The sequence below is a fragment of the Xiphias gladius genome, chromosome 6, assembly GCF_016859285.1.
Source record: "Xiphias gladius isolate SHS-SW01 ecotype Sanya breed wild chromosome 6, ASM1685928v1, whole genome shotgun sequence".
Classification (NCBI taxonomy): domain Eukaryota; kingdom Metazoa; phylum Chordata; class Actinopteri; order Istiophoriformes; family Xiphiidae; genus Xiphias; species Xiphias gladius.
The window spans coordinates 13696854-13715767 of NC_053405.1; the positions used below are offsets into that span (position 1 = coordinate 13696854).

The 18914-nt window shown below is 39.6% G+C and overlaps 1 protein-coding gene across 1 annotated transcript; it reads left to right on the plus strand.

Annotated features, from left to right (window-relative positions):
* Positions 1-16646, plus strand: ppp1r2 (protein phosphatase 1, regulatory (inhibitor) subunit 2). The gene is made up of 6 exons (XM_040129210.1): positions 1-355; positions 8851-8958; positions 9397-9480; positions 13164-13258; positions 14302-14487; positions 15321-16646. The coding sequence occupies exons 1-6, from the start codon at positions 225-227 to the stop codon at positions 15338-15340; spliced, it is 624 nt and encodes a 207-aa protein (XP_039985144.1). The 5' UTR covers positions 1-224; the 3' UTR covers positions 15341-16646.
* Positions 16647-18914: the final 2268 nt, after the last annotated feature.

Sequence of the window (18914 nt, forward strand, 5' to 3'; positions counted from 1 at the left end):
GCTGATGCCCCGCCAGTCAGCGAACAGCCGGGGAGTAGGCATGCAGAAGCGCCAGGATCCTGCCTAGGCTTCTCCCGAGTTTCTGGAAGAGCGACGAGTTATGACGGGGATCGTGTTTCAGACCGAACCGGCTTTTTGCTAACTGAGTCGCCGAAATCACAGACGCAGAAAACCACTTCAAGAAAACCAGGTGAGCCAGCGGGTCTGACAGACAGCGTGTGGGAATGGCAGCTCCCCGGCCGATAAAAGGCATCCTGAAAAACAAGAGCAGCGGGACAAACGTCAAATCGCTGCCTGACGAGGTGCCAGTGGAGAATCCTGAACACGCCCCTGGACTCTCGGAAGATGACCAACAGTAAGTTCTCTGCTTGGCTGTCGTTGGGTTGGTAGTCCGGTAACGTTAGCTAGCTAAACACTTGTTAGCCTCTGTAACGTTACTCCACTGCTGGGCTAACTGTAAAGTAAAAGCCACATCTCTGGTTGTAAATGTCAGCCAATAGTGTGTGCTCTCTGTATGAAAACGTTCTGGTTCCTTCTTTCGACTGTCAGAGGGTTTCTTCTCCCTGATAAAAAATCTTAATATGTGTCGTCGAGAGCTAACGTTTGCCTCTCGCAGCCGTTTGTCTGGTTAGCTTCTTCGTTAGCCAATTAGGTGATTATAACGGGTGGTAACTAGTAATCATATTGTTAGTTAGAAACACCAAACTATATAAAAAAAAACTCCTTACCGTCGACTTAACTTAGTGGTGCTTGAAAAGTAAACAGTGACAGCCCATATGCAGTGATGGCCATAATAGGGCAAATTACAACACCACCTGGGACAGAAATCGCGCTGTCATGTACTTAAAGCGTTATATTGGATTAAATATTGGTTACCCCGGATTCTCATGTCCTCGTATAACCTTAGTCAGATGCTATAGCTCACCCCCCAGTATATCAGTAAGTTTTTAAACAACCAGTGGTATGTTGTTTTAATTTTAAATGTTATTAAACGCCCTCAATGTTAGTGTCTGTACATCTGGAGCAGTGTGCTCTCTGTAAATTGCACTAACACACACTTATTTGAAAATATGCCTTCTGGGTATGAAAAAAGATGGACGCTGCTAGCATACAGTGTATGTATGTACATTTTTAAGGCTGCAACAATTGATAATGAGCCTTACGGATTAATCTGCTGATTTTTTTTTCTTTCCCCCGCGATTAATCGTTTGGTCTATGAAATTTAAAAAAAAAAAAAAAAATTTAAAAAGTGACAAAATGCCGATCACAACTTAGCAGGATGCAACCGGACGTCTTCAATTGTCTTCTGTTGTCTGACCAAAAGTCCAAAACCCAAACATATTCAGTTTACTATTATATCTGACAAAGAGAAGCAGCAAATCCTGCCGTCGGAAAAGCCGGAACTTGAGAATGTGTGGCATTTTGACTGAAAAGATCAGTCAACTATACTCAACTAAAATAGCTGTCGATTATTTTTCTGTTGATTGAGTAGTCAATTAATAGACTAATTGTTTCAGCCCTAGTTAATTGTAAGTCAAACACCATATTGTGCAATACATTGTCTGCTACAGGTTACATTAGAGTGAATAAGATCTAGGCCAAAAACAACATTTTATGGTATTGCTGTTTTGGATTTATTGCTTAAGCTTTAAACTAAAAATGGTACACTGTGTGTTGCTCAAAGCCTTTAATGGGCATTGAGAGTCATTACCCCGAGTTATATCTCTGGCAACAAACACTTTATATTACACCTGACACTAACAGCTGGGTTACAAGCCTGCGCTGGCACTGAAGCACCAGTCTGGGTCAGAGAAGGCAGAAATCTGTGGTAAACAAGACAATTCTGATTTTTATAATCTCATATTCACCTCTGCTCTAGTTCACCTGCAACCATCTCTTAAAACTGCTGTTTAATATTCTCCATTACCATTATATCTCCTGTCAAATCCCCTGCTTCCTGAACACATCTCATTTGCCCTTTAGTACAGACACCTATTAGATGTTCTGTCAGAGGACATCTCACATTGCTTGGCGTAACTTCCATCCCGATGGTGGCCAGGGTGACAGTTCAACCACTCGCAGCAGAGGACACTTGACCAAAATATCAAGCATGTTCGATTGGCAATGGAGACATCTAAGATGAGGTCAAGCGCTTCGCAGGGCAAATAAGTTGGGGTGTGCCAACAGTCTCACAGTTTAGGGGCACGACTAGACTCTATAATGACCTACCAAAATGCAGATTGTGAAAACTCATCTGGGACTGCTAGCTCAGCTTCTCTGTTGTCTAATAGGTGCTCGGCCTTACGGTCGGGTTGATGAGAGTTGGAAGTTGGCTTCGCTCTCTGGAGTAAAAGTTGAATTGGGCAGTATCATCAGTTAAGTTTTTCTGGGGATATTGGGATTTGAAGTCCTTTTTTAAAAGTGAGATCTCATACATATTTGGAGCCTTTTGAAAACAATCATGGTTAATCTACAATGCCTCTGATCATTTGGATCAACACGCATGCCACAGCTCATGGTACATGTATTGATATCAGAACAATTTTATCAGCTTCATGATTATATTCTCCATATGTCCTGCCTGTTACTTTGGAAGGTTACCAGCTATTTCTTAGTTGGGTAATGTTGAATGTGTGATTTATCATCCACCGTGCCCCGTGCTTCTCCCATGCCAGTTGGTGCAGACATTAGCAATAGTCCTCTCAGAGCTGCAGCGTGAGAAATTAGGCCATTGTGGGATGGCAGTTATGGTGAATTCCATTCCATTGCCTTTTCCTATGCATTGATATAACTGACACTTTCACTGCGGCAGAGACACATAACGCCCCAGATCACCAACCCCTGTTAAGTAATTTCAAGACTCTGCTCTACCGCAGCCAACTCTCCGTCTCCTCTCTGCCCTTAGTAAACTCTGGATATGCAGCGTTTCCTGAGTGAAGCTGTTGGATTACGTTTCACTCTTGCCAGTATTGTCAGATTTTAGCAAAGGTGGCATTATAATGAACAATACGGCTACTTTTTGATTACCTATTCATGAAAAAAAACATTCTCTTTTATTATAAAACATTCCAGTCATCTTTGCTTATCTAGCATGGGATTTCCAAGTTATTCATACATTAGGACATGTAAAGGAGATTTGCTGGCACGAGAGAGGCTTTTTTGGAATGTCATGATTGGAAAAGAAAACGCAAAACCTGATAAAACACAAAAATGCATTTCTTTGTATCATTTTTATACTGTATCTGTGGCACTATGAAATTATGAAAAAAAAAAAACACATTGTTGGATATTTTAGCAATGTATGTCATCTGAGAACACATCTGCGAGTAACTGGGTAATAAAATACCTTAGGCAAAAAAAAGGGTGCAGGTCTGTTTAGGAAGTTGTCTCATGCTTAATGCATTGTTCGTTCAAATCCCATCAGAGTTTTTCAAAGTGCCCTTGAGCATGTGTATCTCACTGCAAAGCACATCTGCCAGTCTCCTTTAAAAACAGAAGCTGGAAACTATTAAAAAAAAAAACAACAACAAAGCATAAGTTGAAACAACAACCAACGATCGGGGCTTAAAATATGTTGATGTGATTAAGTCTAAAATATAAATACACAAACATATTGAATTGAATTATGTCTGATTCACAGTCAGTGTGATGAATTAACACCGCCCACCTGCCAATTGCTACTAAATCACTGGTGCTAGCTGGAGATTCTGCCTCCTCTAACAGCTGAGTTGAGCAGTATCATCAGTTATTCAGGAAATTCATATTAGGATTTTAATTCCTTTTAAAAATGTGATCTATTACAAATTAGGGAACCATTCGAAAACAATCATGGTTAATTTACAATGCCTCTGATCATTTGGATCAACATGCACGTCAAAGCTCATCGTACATCAAAAATAATTTTTATCAGCTTCATGATTATATTCTACATATGTCCTGCCTGTTACTTTCGAAGGTAACCCAGCTATTTTTTTAGTTGGATAATGTTGAATGTGTGATTTATCATCCACCGTGCCCCGTGCTTCTCCCATGCCAGTGGGTGCAGACATTAGCAATAGTCCTCTCGGAGCTGCAGCGTGAGAAATTAGGCCATCGTGGGATGGCAGTTATTAGTGAATTCCATTCCCAACAGTGAATCAAGCTTTTTCTGCGTTGATACAAAAATAGTTTGTCTTTGAGTGATGAGGAAGTCGAAGAAAAATAGTTTTCTGGAAGGATCCTTTGTGCATCCAAATCCACAGAGATGACAAGAACAATGTCTGACCATGCTGCACCATCCACGCTGCCACTGTCAGCTCTTTGTTTAAAGCAAATACACTCACTCTCATACCTGTACATACTCCTACAGTGACAGTGACAGTTAATACACCTTTATTTGCACAAATATTTCAATAATTTTTTCTTTTATTTAATTTTTTATCTAATTATATATTTTTAGCTCCTTTTTAGCTCCATAATCCCCATGTCAGTGTAAGCCTTTTAAAGCTTTTTTTTGGGGACAAACCTTTAAAGAGGACTTTATCCATTATAGTATAAATTTAACAGGGCTCAACTCCTCAGTTACCTTGCATACAAATTCCCCTGAAGTGGTATTACACAGAAAACACTCAAGATGTAACACTCACAACTTCCAGCCATTAGAGTGCAGCTCTCTTTATGCCTGTTTTAATCACCTTTTAGTTAGTGGAGACAAAATATGATCTGCAAAAGTCAATCAAAACCAAGATGAACCCTTGAAAATACAAAATGATTGTGTGCATTATGTAACTAAAGATATAAAGAGAGGAGAAAATAAAACTGCCATTATCCCGCGATGACACTGGATATTGGGACTATACAGGAACCCACATGTCCCATTTGTGCATTTCCCTTGCAGCTCCAATTCTGTGAATTTATCCTACTCTACAAAGGCTAACTGAGGTAACTTCTTTTGTGTTTTTTTTTTTTTTTAAGATTTTGGATAAACAGAAATCAACCAAATTCCCCTATGCGTGAACATTATCCACTTCTGTAGCAAAAACAGGACATGAACTTTCTCCTTCGGTATTGTAGGGCATTGTAAGGCCATGGCCGCTTTTTTTGTTATCCCTTCAATCACCCACTATTATTCAGTTAACGGTGATGTATGAGCATCACACCCAGTCATATATAATTCATGGATACCTCCATGAAACTCAATCTCTCCTTCACTGTCTCATGAGCCTCATCCTGACTGTGTGATGGACAGTTTGACTGGAACGGAGTGAATCTCTGACTTTCCATACTGTGGACAGAAAAATATCACTCGGACGATTTATCCTCCTCTTTGTGGGTCAGTTGAAGCCAACATAGGCACAGAATATTAAAACAGTTGTCTAGAACTGATAAAGCCAGAATCAACAGGTGTCTGAACACCTCTGGTCTACAAGGATAAAGAGCACCAAGGAGGATGATCTCCCTCTTCATTATCTCTCGTATTCTTGATACAGAGGTGGGTAATAAATCTAGTGAATATGGATTTAATTTTATTAAAATGAAATTAGACATTTGACCTTTGTAATATTACATTTTTGTAGCTGCAGTTTTATTGGCCTTTTGGCTAAGTTAATATTTAGATTCACTACAACCAACACTAATTTTACTCACTGGTCAGCTTTATCAGTTAAAATCTGTGCATATTTTGTAAAAGGCATCGCATTTCTCCACATCATGACCTTACCGTAGACACTGATGTGGCCAGTGTATCCAATTTGTAGTCCCTCCTCTTTATTCAGCTTGTTTCTCTTAAGTCTGGAGAGATGACAGAGACTTAAGAAACTGTTCTAGTCCTAAATCTAGTTGGCTATCTATCAAATTTTGTGTAATCTTTTACTGTGCTACTGCTGAATGAGGAAGAAGCCAAAGGAGAATGGATTAGCGTTCGGGTTGAGTGTTTACCAAAAGCTGCAGAAAAACTCCATCAGGAAAACAAAACACTCCAAAAAATAGATTAATTTTTAAAAATTGTTACCTTCTATAAAACATGGAGTTTATTAACAATAAACTAACAAATAAATAATTATTATTTTCCCTCCCTGTTACTTTTGGCTGGATACAGTATGTTGTACCAGTACTTTGTGCATTTTGACCTGCGGATGTCTCCACTGTAAAACAAGGGCCTGCTGCTGTTACTACGGTTGGCTTCAGTTTGTAGTGGAGAGCACAGGGCTGGACCTTTCCCCCTCTCCCGTCTGACTATGCTACCTGATAGCACAGCTCAACTCTCAGTGATGACTCACTCTATTTAATGAGTTTTCCCGACACGTTATGTCGCCAGCTGTTGACCACCCTGGAGAGATAGTCATCATCACATAAGAGATAAAGCTCTATATTTAGTGTGTGCTAGTGGTTGGTGCTGAATGTTTTTTTTTTTTTCCCCCAGGTGCATCATTATTGTATTACAGTTTTTGTGATGATTTGCTCTGAAAGAGTGAGTGGACCAGAGTGGATTTAAGACCACATCAGTTTGGTGGAAATAGAACATGGTTGTCTAACTCAGGATTGTGTAACTACAAACACACCAGAGTGAAGCAGCACACACACATATTAACACCCAGCATCATAACACACACACACTCACAGATGTTACCACAGAGTAGTTACTCTGGGGCTTTTTGCAGAGAAAATTTCAGGAGGGATGTTAACTTCTCAGATCTGAGCTTGGTTTTAAAAATGTTGATTAAACTAGAAAACTAGTGACTGAACCTGTCACTAGGTTTTTCTGATTTGATTTAAAGCAAAGTTCATATTTTTCCTATTTTTCGGGATCTAGATGCAGAAAAAACTTAACATGCTGGCTGTATGCATTCGTTTTGGGATTTGTAGTTTTGCATGTGTCGCAGTGTGGCTGCCTGTCTACAGAGTGGTTTCTTAAACCTCTAGGCCATCTTCTTGCTGCCCATAAACCGATCAGCATCTCATTATTTTGCCATTTCATGTCAGCTAATGTGCAATGAGTCTAACCCTAAACCTTTCAAACTTAATGACTGGAAGGTTTATTTCCATAGTGATGTTTGATAATCCTTGTTTGCTGTACAAAACCATTTCCCTTTTTTGGTGTGTCAGTCATGCAAGGATAGAACTTCTTCATTAGGAAATCTGCCTACTTTCTCAATTGAATACAAAAAGTTTCTTTTGCATTAGTCCACCTTTTTCCTTATGAACATTGAGCACAAGAAACACTTCTCCTTAGGCACCTGTCTTCAGTGACAACAGTTTAAAGAACCCAGTGTTATCATTGCAGCCTGTTTTTCTGCTGTCAAGGCACAGTCATAAAAATGTATACTGTATATACATCTACCTTTTCATCCACAAGTATAGCTCTGTGCAAGCTTGGTAAGTAAAGCTAAATACCAAAGTAAACAACCAAGGTAAGTATAGCATCCAGGGAAATAAACTTGGTTCAGCATCCACAACCAATGGGTTGATTTTTTTTGTTTTTGTTTGTTTGTTTGTTTGTTTGTTTGTTTGTTTGTTTTTTGTTTTGTTTTGTTTTATCAACCTCTATGTGTGCATGTTAGTGTTTCTTTCAGGTAGTATAGTTGTGCATGGCATCCCTACTTTCCAGCAAAGGTCTGTCAGTTTACCGTGTAGGACAGTGACAGGAGCATGAAAATTGGTTGTGATTGGCAGGTTATCTTGGGACCTTAGGACTCGCCCTCCTTTGATGCTCCAAGTGGAACAGAACAAATTATATGGGTATTTGCAAAATCTTTACGGCTTACGTCTGTTGTGAGGGAGAGAGGTAGGGGAGCTCTGCAGGCTTGTAGCAGCAGGCAGAGGATTTAGCCTCTCTGCGCTCTCACCCCCTGCCTGTCTCCCATGACACCCGACCTTTTGTTCCATAAACAAGGTCAGGGCTGATGTACAGTACCTTGGCAGGACAGGCTAGAGAACGCGGAATAACTCATAGGAGCACCTGGATTTATCGCTTTAGGCTTCAGTTTAGTGTAAGAAATTTAAATGCTTAAAAAAAAAAGGGAAAAAATAAATTAATACTGTGCTTATAAGACAATGGAAATGTCGGGGCCTTACAGTACACTGAAAAGAGGAAAGATATTCAAAATTAAAAATTGACATTTTTGCGAGTGAGAGTACACAAACCAAATGATGTCAAAGCTTGGAAAGATTTTAAAAACAAAATAACAAAATACATGATGATAAATGAAAGTGCAGTGGGATAATGCATTTTTTTTCTACAAGTTAAAACAAATGATTCCACTTCTTCTCCCCTACTATATAATGGCAGGTGTTCTCTTTATCCTGCTCCAGTAAATTTCTCATTTGGTGCTGATTTAGTCTTGGTTTCTGTTAATTTCCTCTGAGGATTTGAAAGGGCAGCAAGGATTAGTGTAATTGTGAACAAAAAGCCCTGTAGGAGCATGCAGAGGTGACAGTTATTTCCTAGATGAGAATGAATCCATTTGGGGGATTAGGAATAGGAGTGTTTCAGATATCAACTCTTGTAAATTGTATCATATGAGACTGTTGTTTAATTTTTTTTTTTAACCTTATTCACTTATGGCTGATCAGCCTTAGTGCTCACTTAGCCCTGTACTTGCATCCCTGATGGATTACCTTGAGACAAAAGCAAATACAGTGTCACTTCCTGAAAGTCTTAAAAAGCCAAATTGGTGCAGATGAAATTTTGGGGCTTTTTTATCTTTGCATTCCCAAAATAATACGGTCTGAGAGAAAACTGGGGCACGTTCAGTCCTAGATTAAATCTGGTCGCTCTTCTCCCTGGAGGATGTGGTGGTAGGTGGGTAGCACAGTGGTCCACATTGGATGTTGGTTTAGCCCTCATTTATGTCTCCTTTGAATCTTTTACAGGAAGAAGTCCCAGAAATGGGATGAGATGAATATCCTCGCCACCTACCATCCAGCCGACAAAGACTATGGCTTGATGAAGATAGACGAACCAAGCACACCTTACAACAGGTCAGAGGCTTCAGACCAAATTTTCCTTTGTTTGTTTCTATTGATAAGTTTAAAATTTGACTCAAAAATATTTCCATTGATAAGAACACTACAGAATTTACCTTGAGATGATAACATAGCCTGTTAATGAGTTTTTTGCTCCTACCAGTGCCAGTGTAGGAGAGTTAAGTTGGTGTGTGTTGGTGTTACAGGGGTGTCTCAACAGGTTTGTAATACAATATGTCAGTGTACTGCAGGGATGCTCACCCTTGTCATAGACTTTTCCTTTCTCTCTTCATGGTCCTCTCTCCTGTCCTTCTCACCACCTTTTATCCTATCCGTCAACTTGTCTGCGTAACTATCTGCTTCTGTTTGTGTCTGTATTTCCTTTCCTTCCCAACGCTCCCTCCCTCGCCTCATTTTCCACTTATCAATATTCAGTTAATTTCTCTCTTTCAGGATGGTGGGGGAAGATGACGACGAAGGGGCGCTGAGTGACTCGGACAACCACGGTGGACTTGCAGCTGATGACCTGGCAGCAAAGTAAGAATGAAATGTGAATGGAGGGATACAAAGTGCAAACTAAGAATAAAGAAAGAGAGGAAGGGAGGAAGCAAGCAATCGCAGGAGGGATGATTAGGTTGGCCAGAGTAACCGCTCTGCTGCCTTTGTAGTTGCTGGTACAGTGTTAGGCATTTAGATTTTTAGTGAAGCAGAAATGTAACCTGGAAAAGGGAGAAATATGTTTTGTGCTCTCAAGTGTAGCCGAGATAAGCCACACCTGAACACACACACACCAATGTCCTTGTCCTCCAACAAGAATGCGTCATAAAAGTAACTGATTAGGGTGTATTTACTGTTCAACCTCTCATATTCTTAGACACTCAGTGGGCACTTCAATGTAATACTGCGGTATTACACAACACATTAAAAGACTACAATTGCAAACAGGAAGAGCAGAGACCTCTGCGAAGACCAATGTCAAACAACATACAGCGCAGACTTCAGAAAAAAAAAATTCAAATTCCTAGTCAATGATCCGTACCTGCCCCAAAATATAATGGGTTCTTCCCTGGCCCATGCCCCATCCCTCCACCAAGTTCAGTGTAAATCGGTTCAGTACTTTTTGCATAATCCTGTTGACAAATAAACAGACATGGGTGAAAAAACATAACCTCCTTGGCGGAGGTAAAAAGTTGCAACACTATTGTAGAAACATTGTTTTGCCAAAAACCATAAGAATCAGTTTTTATCCTTAGACTTATTTTTCGTAACCTATTATATTTGTTACTCTAGTGTACTACAATCTTTTATACTGCATACCCCAGTGGCAGTAGTGAGATAAAGGTAGGCAGGTAGCCAGTGCTGCAGTAGCTAGCTGCAGTAGCTAGCTAGCTACCTAGCTAGTGTCCAGTTATAATCTCAGTTGTCCAGAAAGAAAGCTATGCCATATAGTTCACACACATACACACAACATGCAGACACAGCAAGGCAGCGCAGTCACTCCCAGACTGCACTGTTTTGACTGCCTTTGACAATGTTCCAGGTCGGGTTCACTAAATGCATCTTGACAAACTTCATCCCTTTTCCACTGGCAGAGAATAAAGCTAAGAGAACCATAGAAAAGGTCAGCAGTCTACCTCAAACTCAGATAAATTTGGCATGTTCTCAGACTTCTCAATGAGCAGACAGCAGTATGTTTCAATGCAGGTCTGTCCAGTCAGTGGCTTGTACGGGAGGTGGAAATATTTGACAGTCATGGGGGGAGCAGATTATTTTGTTTATTTCATTGTGCAAATTATCAGTTAATCTGCAGACTATCTTTTCGATTACTTGATTAATCATTTTGTCTATAAAGTGTCTGAAAGTAGTGAAAGTAGTCCACTACAATTTCCCAAAGCCCAAGATGTTGTGTTCAAAATTGCTTGTTTTATTTCAACTTACAATTAGATATGACAAAGAAAAGCATCAAATATCACATTTGCGAAGCTGTAACCAGCAAATGTTTTAAGTTTTGGCTTGAAAAATGACTAAAACAATTAATTGATTATCGAAATAGTTGCCAATTAATCGGTTAATCGAAGTAGGTGCAGATTAATTTTCTGTAGATGACCTATTATTTAATCGACGAATTGTTGCAACTCTATTGAATATATTGTAAAAAAATGCATATCTCTTATATGCTGTGAATAACATACACACAAACATTATCACATAAATTACAAGGCATCAGACATGATCCAACCCCATGTAACTGTCCTGTGCTCTGTATGGAGGTTAGCAGTACGCTGTGTGTTGGTTTAAAATCATCTGACAGCATTTCTTTGTTTTCATGGGAATGTTTCCTGCATGTTTGTTCTGAGCCACACTAGCTGCTGATCAATAAACAATGGGTTTGTGGGTGTTTCCCATCAGACTTGAATTCCAGGGAAAAAACGGTTATGCAATGTGAGGAAATGCTCTAAATCATACTGGCCATTAGTACTACAGACATGCTGCACAGTAACTAGAAAAATAGCAGTTTTCTGTCGCAAAGCAAATGCCATTATGCTTCCACGGTACACAACAGTGAAATCATCTTAGTCAAGGCATGCTGATGAATAGTAGAATATATTTGTTTATTAGAGACATCTTTTCTGTATCCAGAGCATCTTTGAATGAACAAATCTAGATAAAGTTTAAAGTTCTGGTTAATCAGCTTGCTAACCACATGTTGTAGAGCCACAACACTACAATAGAAGTAGCGAGATAGAAGAGAAGCTGCAATAATAATATTATTATTATTAATACATGTGCAGTGCTAAGGTGTTATTTTATTTAATTTTACTTGCATGGAAATTTTCTTGGTTTGTGTGTGACTGTGTCATGGCGTACCTTACTAATATGTCAAAGAAATCTGTATATTAACTGAGGGCATATAACTGTAACCATGAGGTTTTGATGTCAACCCATCAGAATTAAAGAACAAACATCTCTTTCTAGAACCAGCATTTTATACCAACATTCAACTATCAGAGGTGGAAGTCCATAGTAGGTCAGATAATGACAGGTAGCCTCAATAGAAATACAATGACATTATACTGAAGAGTAGGGGCTTAATCGACAAAGTTGATAACATAGTGTTTAGAGAAAATAACTCCTAGGTATTGTGGGCAAGCTGAAGCAAATGTGGAGCAGGACAGTGAATAACATCTTTGCCTTCTCACCCTGAACCATTGAACTCAAGTCTTTGTTGTGTTAAGAAATATACAGTACATCTATCACCCAGAGCTGTCCTTTGAAAGGTAATGGGAGCCTGAGAGATGTATTTGCTGTGGGCCATCGTGCTTACATAAGTGCATTGATGCAGGGATGGGATGAGCTAGGATGAGTGTTTGAGTGCTCGCGCCACAGATAGGATAGTGATTAGCTCTGGGCTTGCAAGTCAATTAGCTGCCTTTGTTTACTTCCACACAGAGTGCCTTCCATTGTTTTACACTAAACCCTCGAGGTAGTATAACAACTGCTCTTTTCCTCGGCCCTCTTGTTCTTTTATGTCTCCAACATCCATTCGCAAATCTATTTCTTATCCAACTATGCTTTATTTACCTTGTCCCTAATTCACTGCATCACTTACACCTTCTCTCTTCCTTCTGTCTTGGTCTCTATCCCCATCCACCTTGTATATCTGATACCATTATCGGTGCATTTCGAAACTGTAGCGAAATAGACAGTCTTCTTTCTGGGTGAATCAGGCCAGTTTGTTGGAGAGCAGTAGTACAGTAAATGGGAGCTTCCCAGGGGCAGTTCCACATATTCACAGCCATCCGTTGAACCATAAACCATTATTCATTTTGTCTTCTGCAGTTAAAGCTCTTTGTGAGTGTGAGAGATGGGCATAGTAACTCTGGTTATTTTTGTCTCATGCATGAGTACTCACACACACTCAGACTGTGCCTACTCTTTCCTCCTCACTCTTGCCTAATATCTCTCCATCTGTGTTCCTCCAATGTCTGTTTCTCTCTATAGTAAGCCTTTTTAGAAGTTCTACTAATTTCTCCACAATTACTTTACAAGGAGCTATTGCTGATCTCCTGTTTCTGTTTGGTCATGTACTCATTTTAATACGATCAAAACACAACAGAGGAAAGGTAAAATGGGAATGGAAATGCTCTAAAGAAGCATGTAATTGAAATTTCTTGTACTTATTACATGTCCCTTTCTGTCTGTTTGTTTTGCTTTTAAAGGCTGGTGGAAGCAGAGGACTCAGAGCCTCGCTTCATGAAGGAAGAGGAAGAGAGCAGTGAGGAGGAGGAAGAGGAGTTGACTCCTGAAGAACAAGGTAAACACAGATTCTTTTCCTTTTTCAGTTGATCACACGGTGCTTTAATTTATCTTGTTTCAGTGGAATATTTTTATGATATGATAATGTAGTGTTGTGTCAAGATTGAGTAGCACAATCATAACTCAACAGCTGAACGAGAGAGCTATATTGTATATTAATATCAATGGTAATGGCAGTTTTTTGCTAATGGCAGTGAATGCATCCTACAGTTAACCTGTTCATTTTTCTCTCCACCTTAATACACAGTGTCTGTGTCAGCTGCAAGGGTGACTAAATGCAAAGTGAAGTGCTGGTGGAGAGAGTTCAGTTTGGGAAATGGCTCAAGTGTTTTTGTGTGCGTGTGTGCGTGTGTGCGTGCTCTTTACTTTCCCCTGACTTCCCTCAATACCCACACCCAGCATTAGAACGGTTCTCCGACCTTGCCTTTCTATGTACACTCTCAGACACACACACACCTCAGATGCAGAGTTGCCAGTAGAGCTGCATAGCAGTTTCCATGCCTGCCTGTTGTTTCATATTATATTTATATTAGATTATATCACATTATATCTGAACTATGCAGGTAACAGCAAGAGAACAGTCTGGAAACTGCAAATCCAATCGATGTAATCCAACTGCAGAGCTGCGGCTTCAGCAGTTTTTGACACACAGTTCTAGACATACCAACTTGTGCCAACTGTTGCAAAGTTTTTACACCAGTTTTAGAGCTGCAGATGAAGAGATGCAGATTTATTTTTTCAGATTAAAGAAAAATGATTTTTTTATGTAAATATTTTCTTTTTCCACATTTAGTCCCTTATGGGATCAACACAAAATAGAAGACATACTCAGTGAGCAGATGTATGCGAGACTAGTGCAGCCAGGGGAGAAGGGGAAGAAGGACATGCTTGCAGCAACCTTTCCATGGATAATGATTAACGAGTTGAACCATTGTTGGTAGCAGGAAGGTGTAATATGCCAGCAGTTTATTTGACCACACTAAATTCTCTGTGCACTCATTACTTCTTGCTAATTAATTTCAAATGTCCCTTCGCCTGCAGCCAAAAAGAAGCATTTTCAGATGATGAGGAAGATGCACTACAACGAAGGCCTGAACATCAAGCTGGCCCGCCAGCTCATCGCCAGTGAACTAGAAGACGACGAAGATGCAGATGAAGAGATGAGGGATGACACAGAAGAGGCAACGGAGGACACAGAGGAGATCAATGTTGACCCGCCACTGGAAGGTAAGGACAGGACGACTGCTTGAACAGTTTCCAGTCCAACAAGATTTACTGATTTACTGATTTACTGAGAAGCCTAGTGGTGTAGTACAACTGCAAAATGTTGTTGAGCTGAATAGAAATAATGGCTTTGTGCACTGATGCATAGTGTCGATGTGGATGTCGTTCAAATGAACTGCTGGCTGCTGTTTTTGCCGCCCCGTGACTCAGTTACTCACACAGCTGCGCATCAGGAGGAGGTTCCAGTGTTTAAAGTTAAGCCCTATTATAACCCAGAGTGTACATAAGCACAGTATGTTATAATAAAAGTATATACAGATTTTTTTTTTTTTTTTAAAGTACTGTAATTTGCTCTGATTCCAATCAATAGAACATGCTCTAGACATATCTACTAGTATTTCTTAACAAAAGCTAAGTCTGTAAGTTTTAGGCTGGCATCTGTAAGGCTAATAACTATTGGCAACTGAGTTAAAATGACTAGGTCCTTGTCAGACTTAAAGTAGGCAATGAGTTTTCTCTCTTGGAGAAGTGTATTTAAATGGTACATATGTTGCAAAAATGTGTCTGAATGAAACACTTGCGTGTAAATCACCTGAGGGCAAAAGTAAACCTAAAACAGCAGCGTAATTGTACTGTGATGAGAAATGAGACAATGTATTTGGATGTTTATGGAAGTGATGAAACCTGTTTGTAGTCATGAACTTGTTCAGTTTCCACAAGCTCCTCTGATTGGTGGAACAAAGAGCCAAACAAAGAGCAGCAAAGAAATGAGAGATTTTCCATTTTCTTTCTTTTGAATGTCATGTCTGCCCGTTTGTCTCTTGTTTGTTCTCCAGCTGATTCTCTGGACTCGTAAATCAGGCTTCTCTCCCACCTTCAGCCCTGTGTGTTGGCTCAAGATCCAGACAGACAATGCCACTGCGCTCTGTGATTCGACGCTGGATCACAGAGCAGACACCGCTTCGCCACCCATATAACACCCCTCAACAGCCAATAACCTCCCAGTCACCTGTCTGTGTCTACTGTTCCTTAGAACTGTGCAATATAACCCTCAAACACACAGTTTTTTTACCTCCCAGAATCAGTACAAACACACAAGTGAAGAATCTTGGTCCCTCCTCCTCCCTCTCCCGTTGCCAAGAATTTTCCCCTCCCACCTCTTCTGGACTGAAGAATATGTGATTCTGACCCTGAAAGGAGGATCAAGGCCTTTTAAAAAAAAAAAAAAAAAAAAAAAAAGTCAGATAACCAGAACTCCCATCTGGCCACTCCACAGACCCTCTGCAGGCCACAGAGACACTACATCAGCCCTGGAGCAAGCCAGGGAAAACCCCACAGCCTCACTAAAGGCATATCCAAGACATGACGACAGTGCTTATACTGGGTGAACTTCAGACGGCTTTTATTTTTGTTTATCTTTGTGACCCACCACTCTGTTGCATTTTCTTTCCATCTTCAGTACTTTTTTTGGATAAGAGTTGGACGAAATGATGATCAGTTAGATTTTTTTTTTGTCTCCATTCACATCTTGATGTACGGTGACGTGGCTTACCTGTAATGCTGTGCCATCAGAATCCCATTATTTCACCTGACATTGGCATAATGGTGAAATGATGAAATAAAGATAATTGACGGTCTGTATATTAGTTTCTCATAGGGAATGACAACATAGCCTACACAATCTAAGTTTCATCAGAACAAAAATCCAAATTTGACATCATACAACTGAATACACATACTATCAATTGACACGTACATTGTAGTGTCTGACTGCGATGCTTGCTGTAAACTGTATGGCTTTTTGCTTCAGAACAAGCAATACAACACAGATTTGAAGTATTACATTGGCACTTTGTTGACTTTGCCTCAGTACTACTTATTTACTCTCTCTCCTTACAAGCAAGAACACCACACCAAACCTCATTTCAAATTCTGGCAATTTTACAAACATGTATACCTCATAGAACCAGACTGAAGGCCTTTTTTAAATTTAATCCACTGATAAATTTGGCACATAGGTTGTCTAGCAAGAGGCACTTTCTAAGTAAAAACTCAATATTTTAAATTTCTTTGCATTTTTCCTTTTGTATATGAGATTTTCTATGAAAGAAGACTGCAGGACAAGTTGGTAAACTGTTTAAAAAAAAAAAAAAAAAAAAAAAGCAAACGTGCTTTTCCTGGTAATGAAATTGGCACTTAAGACAGTTTAGTTCTTTAAGTTCATAGGAGGGACAGTACTGAAGTCCCACATGTGAGGTATAACATGTGCTACTGATAAATGGGACGATGTCCTGTAGAAAATGGCTGCCATCTTTAACAAGTTAAAGCTTTAAGCACCGGGCTCTTCTGGAGATCTGACTAAGAAGACACCAGCGCTCACTGTGCTCTTGCTTGGATAATTTGTGTTTGACTTCTCAGCACGTGAGCTTCATCAGACAGGATTTGTGAGTAAATTATTGTGAGAAAGGTACAATCACTTAGTTTGTGTTTAATGTCTCACTTGACTTATATGACATGATGCTTAATTTTAATATCTGATCTACATAGGTGTCCTGTACAATGCCGCTTGGGAATGTCAAAGAGAGAGTTGTTTTTGATGCTGCTGGCTTTAGTTAAAGAGGATTTTAGTGGCAGAGTTTAACCACTAAGGCTTATTGGAAGCATTTTGACGATTTTTGTAATGTTTGGGGTTCCTACAAGTGTCAAAAAAGTTAGTCTTAAAAAATGTATTGACAAAAGTATTGAGAAAGAGTTTATCCTGGTGCAACCTAAACTTTGTGCTTAAAATTTTTGTGGACTTTATTCGTGGAGAATTATTCTCAGCTACAAAATGTGAGACTTCACTTGACAGTTCAACAAAGAACAGAATCCCCTGAGAGAAACCTGACATGAAAAGTATGTAGGGACCCTGAGTATGTCTTGTGTTGTGATCTCTTAATTTTCTTCTGACTCAAATGTTGAGTTTTGTATTTTGGAAATACAAAAATCATAGACCAACAATATGACTTCTGCAGTTTTTTGTTTTTTTTTTTTTCTTAGCGTTTAGTATTTGGTGGAGTTTTTTCTCCATGATACAGATGAAAGAAACTCCTTTCCACTGACCAACAAGAGGTCTGTATAGTGTGCGGACAAAATATATACACAGTTAATTATCACACCATTGTTGTAGAAGAGAAAAACTGGAACATGTGTGGAAATACAGATTTGGACAGCATTGCTCTCTTCTGTTTTGGTCCCTGAATTTGTAAACGGATAGAAAAGACAGCTGCAGAGAAGTGGAGATGATTGGTTTATCTTATCACTTAAGACAAAAGGACAAGATTGTCCTAAATATGACTGACATGATCACCCCGTAGGTGGTTATTACCTGTCAAATGTGCCTCTAATGTATTTATGTACATGTATGTAAAATTAACAGGCTATGTTCCATGTTTCTGTTTTCTGTTCAGTTTTATTGCCTCATGTCATGTGTCACTGTTTGTTTTTTGCACCACTTCTGCCCTGTCTGGTTTGTTTTCAAAGGATGATAGACTGTTCAGCAGTTCCATGACTGCACTGTGTGTCTGTCTCAGTATGGCGCAGATCTTAAATCCATGTGGGTTTTTTTTCTTTTGGTTTTTTTTTTTTAATGTAATTGCAGTTTGCATGTTCTTAATCATCAGATTGTGTGTATTCTGTTTTTGTTTTGTCTCCTATCATTAAACAATCGTTGCTAGGAAGTAGTGTCTGTTGTGGCTTGTGTTTAATCTAAAGTGTCAGATACCTAAAAACTGAATGATGCCCCTAGAAGTCAGAGCAAACTTGTTCTTTTTTTCAGCCTTTAATTTAGTTTCTTCCTTGTCTTTTCTCTTGCCGCAATTAGATTCATTGATGTAAATGACAAGCTTAAGTGAACTAGGTCTGTAATCATCATGTGCCAAACGGCAAACATATATCAATATATGTGATCAATAACTGAGTCATCAGTCTGAAATATGAGGTTTCAGTACTGTATGGAATGTGACAACGCTAAGGACTCTCGCTCAGGCTTTCGGGTCCTGTAGTTCATACACTTCAATGTGTTTAACAATTAAGATTTTTTTTTTCTTTTTCCTCATTTAGTTTGACCCGATTGTAGTTCTTTCTTGACTGTCTGGGTTTCTGCACACAGAGGGAGGCAGGTGATGATTTTCCTGTGTGTCAGAGTGTGTCTGAGGAGTTTCCCAAAACCACCGGCACAGAAGAAGCCTATAGTGACATCTTCCTCTGTGTGGGATGGCAGGATGCCCCTCACCCTCTCTACTGCTGGCTGGACGGGGGCTGTGTGTTTTTTTTTTTTTTTTTTTTCTCCTCTCTCCTGTTTCTTAATTCACTGGGTCTTCAGATAGCGTTTGGGGATCTGGAAGTGAGTATGGTGCTGAGAGTGGTTCGTTGGACTGCTGTGGTGCTAG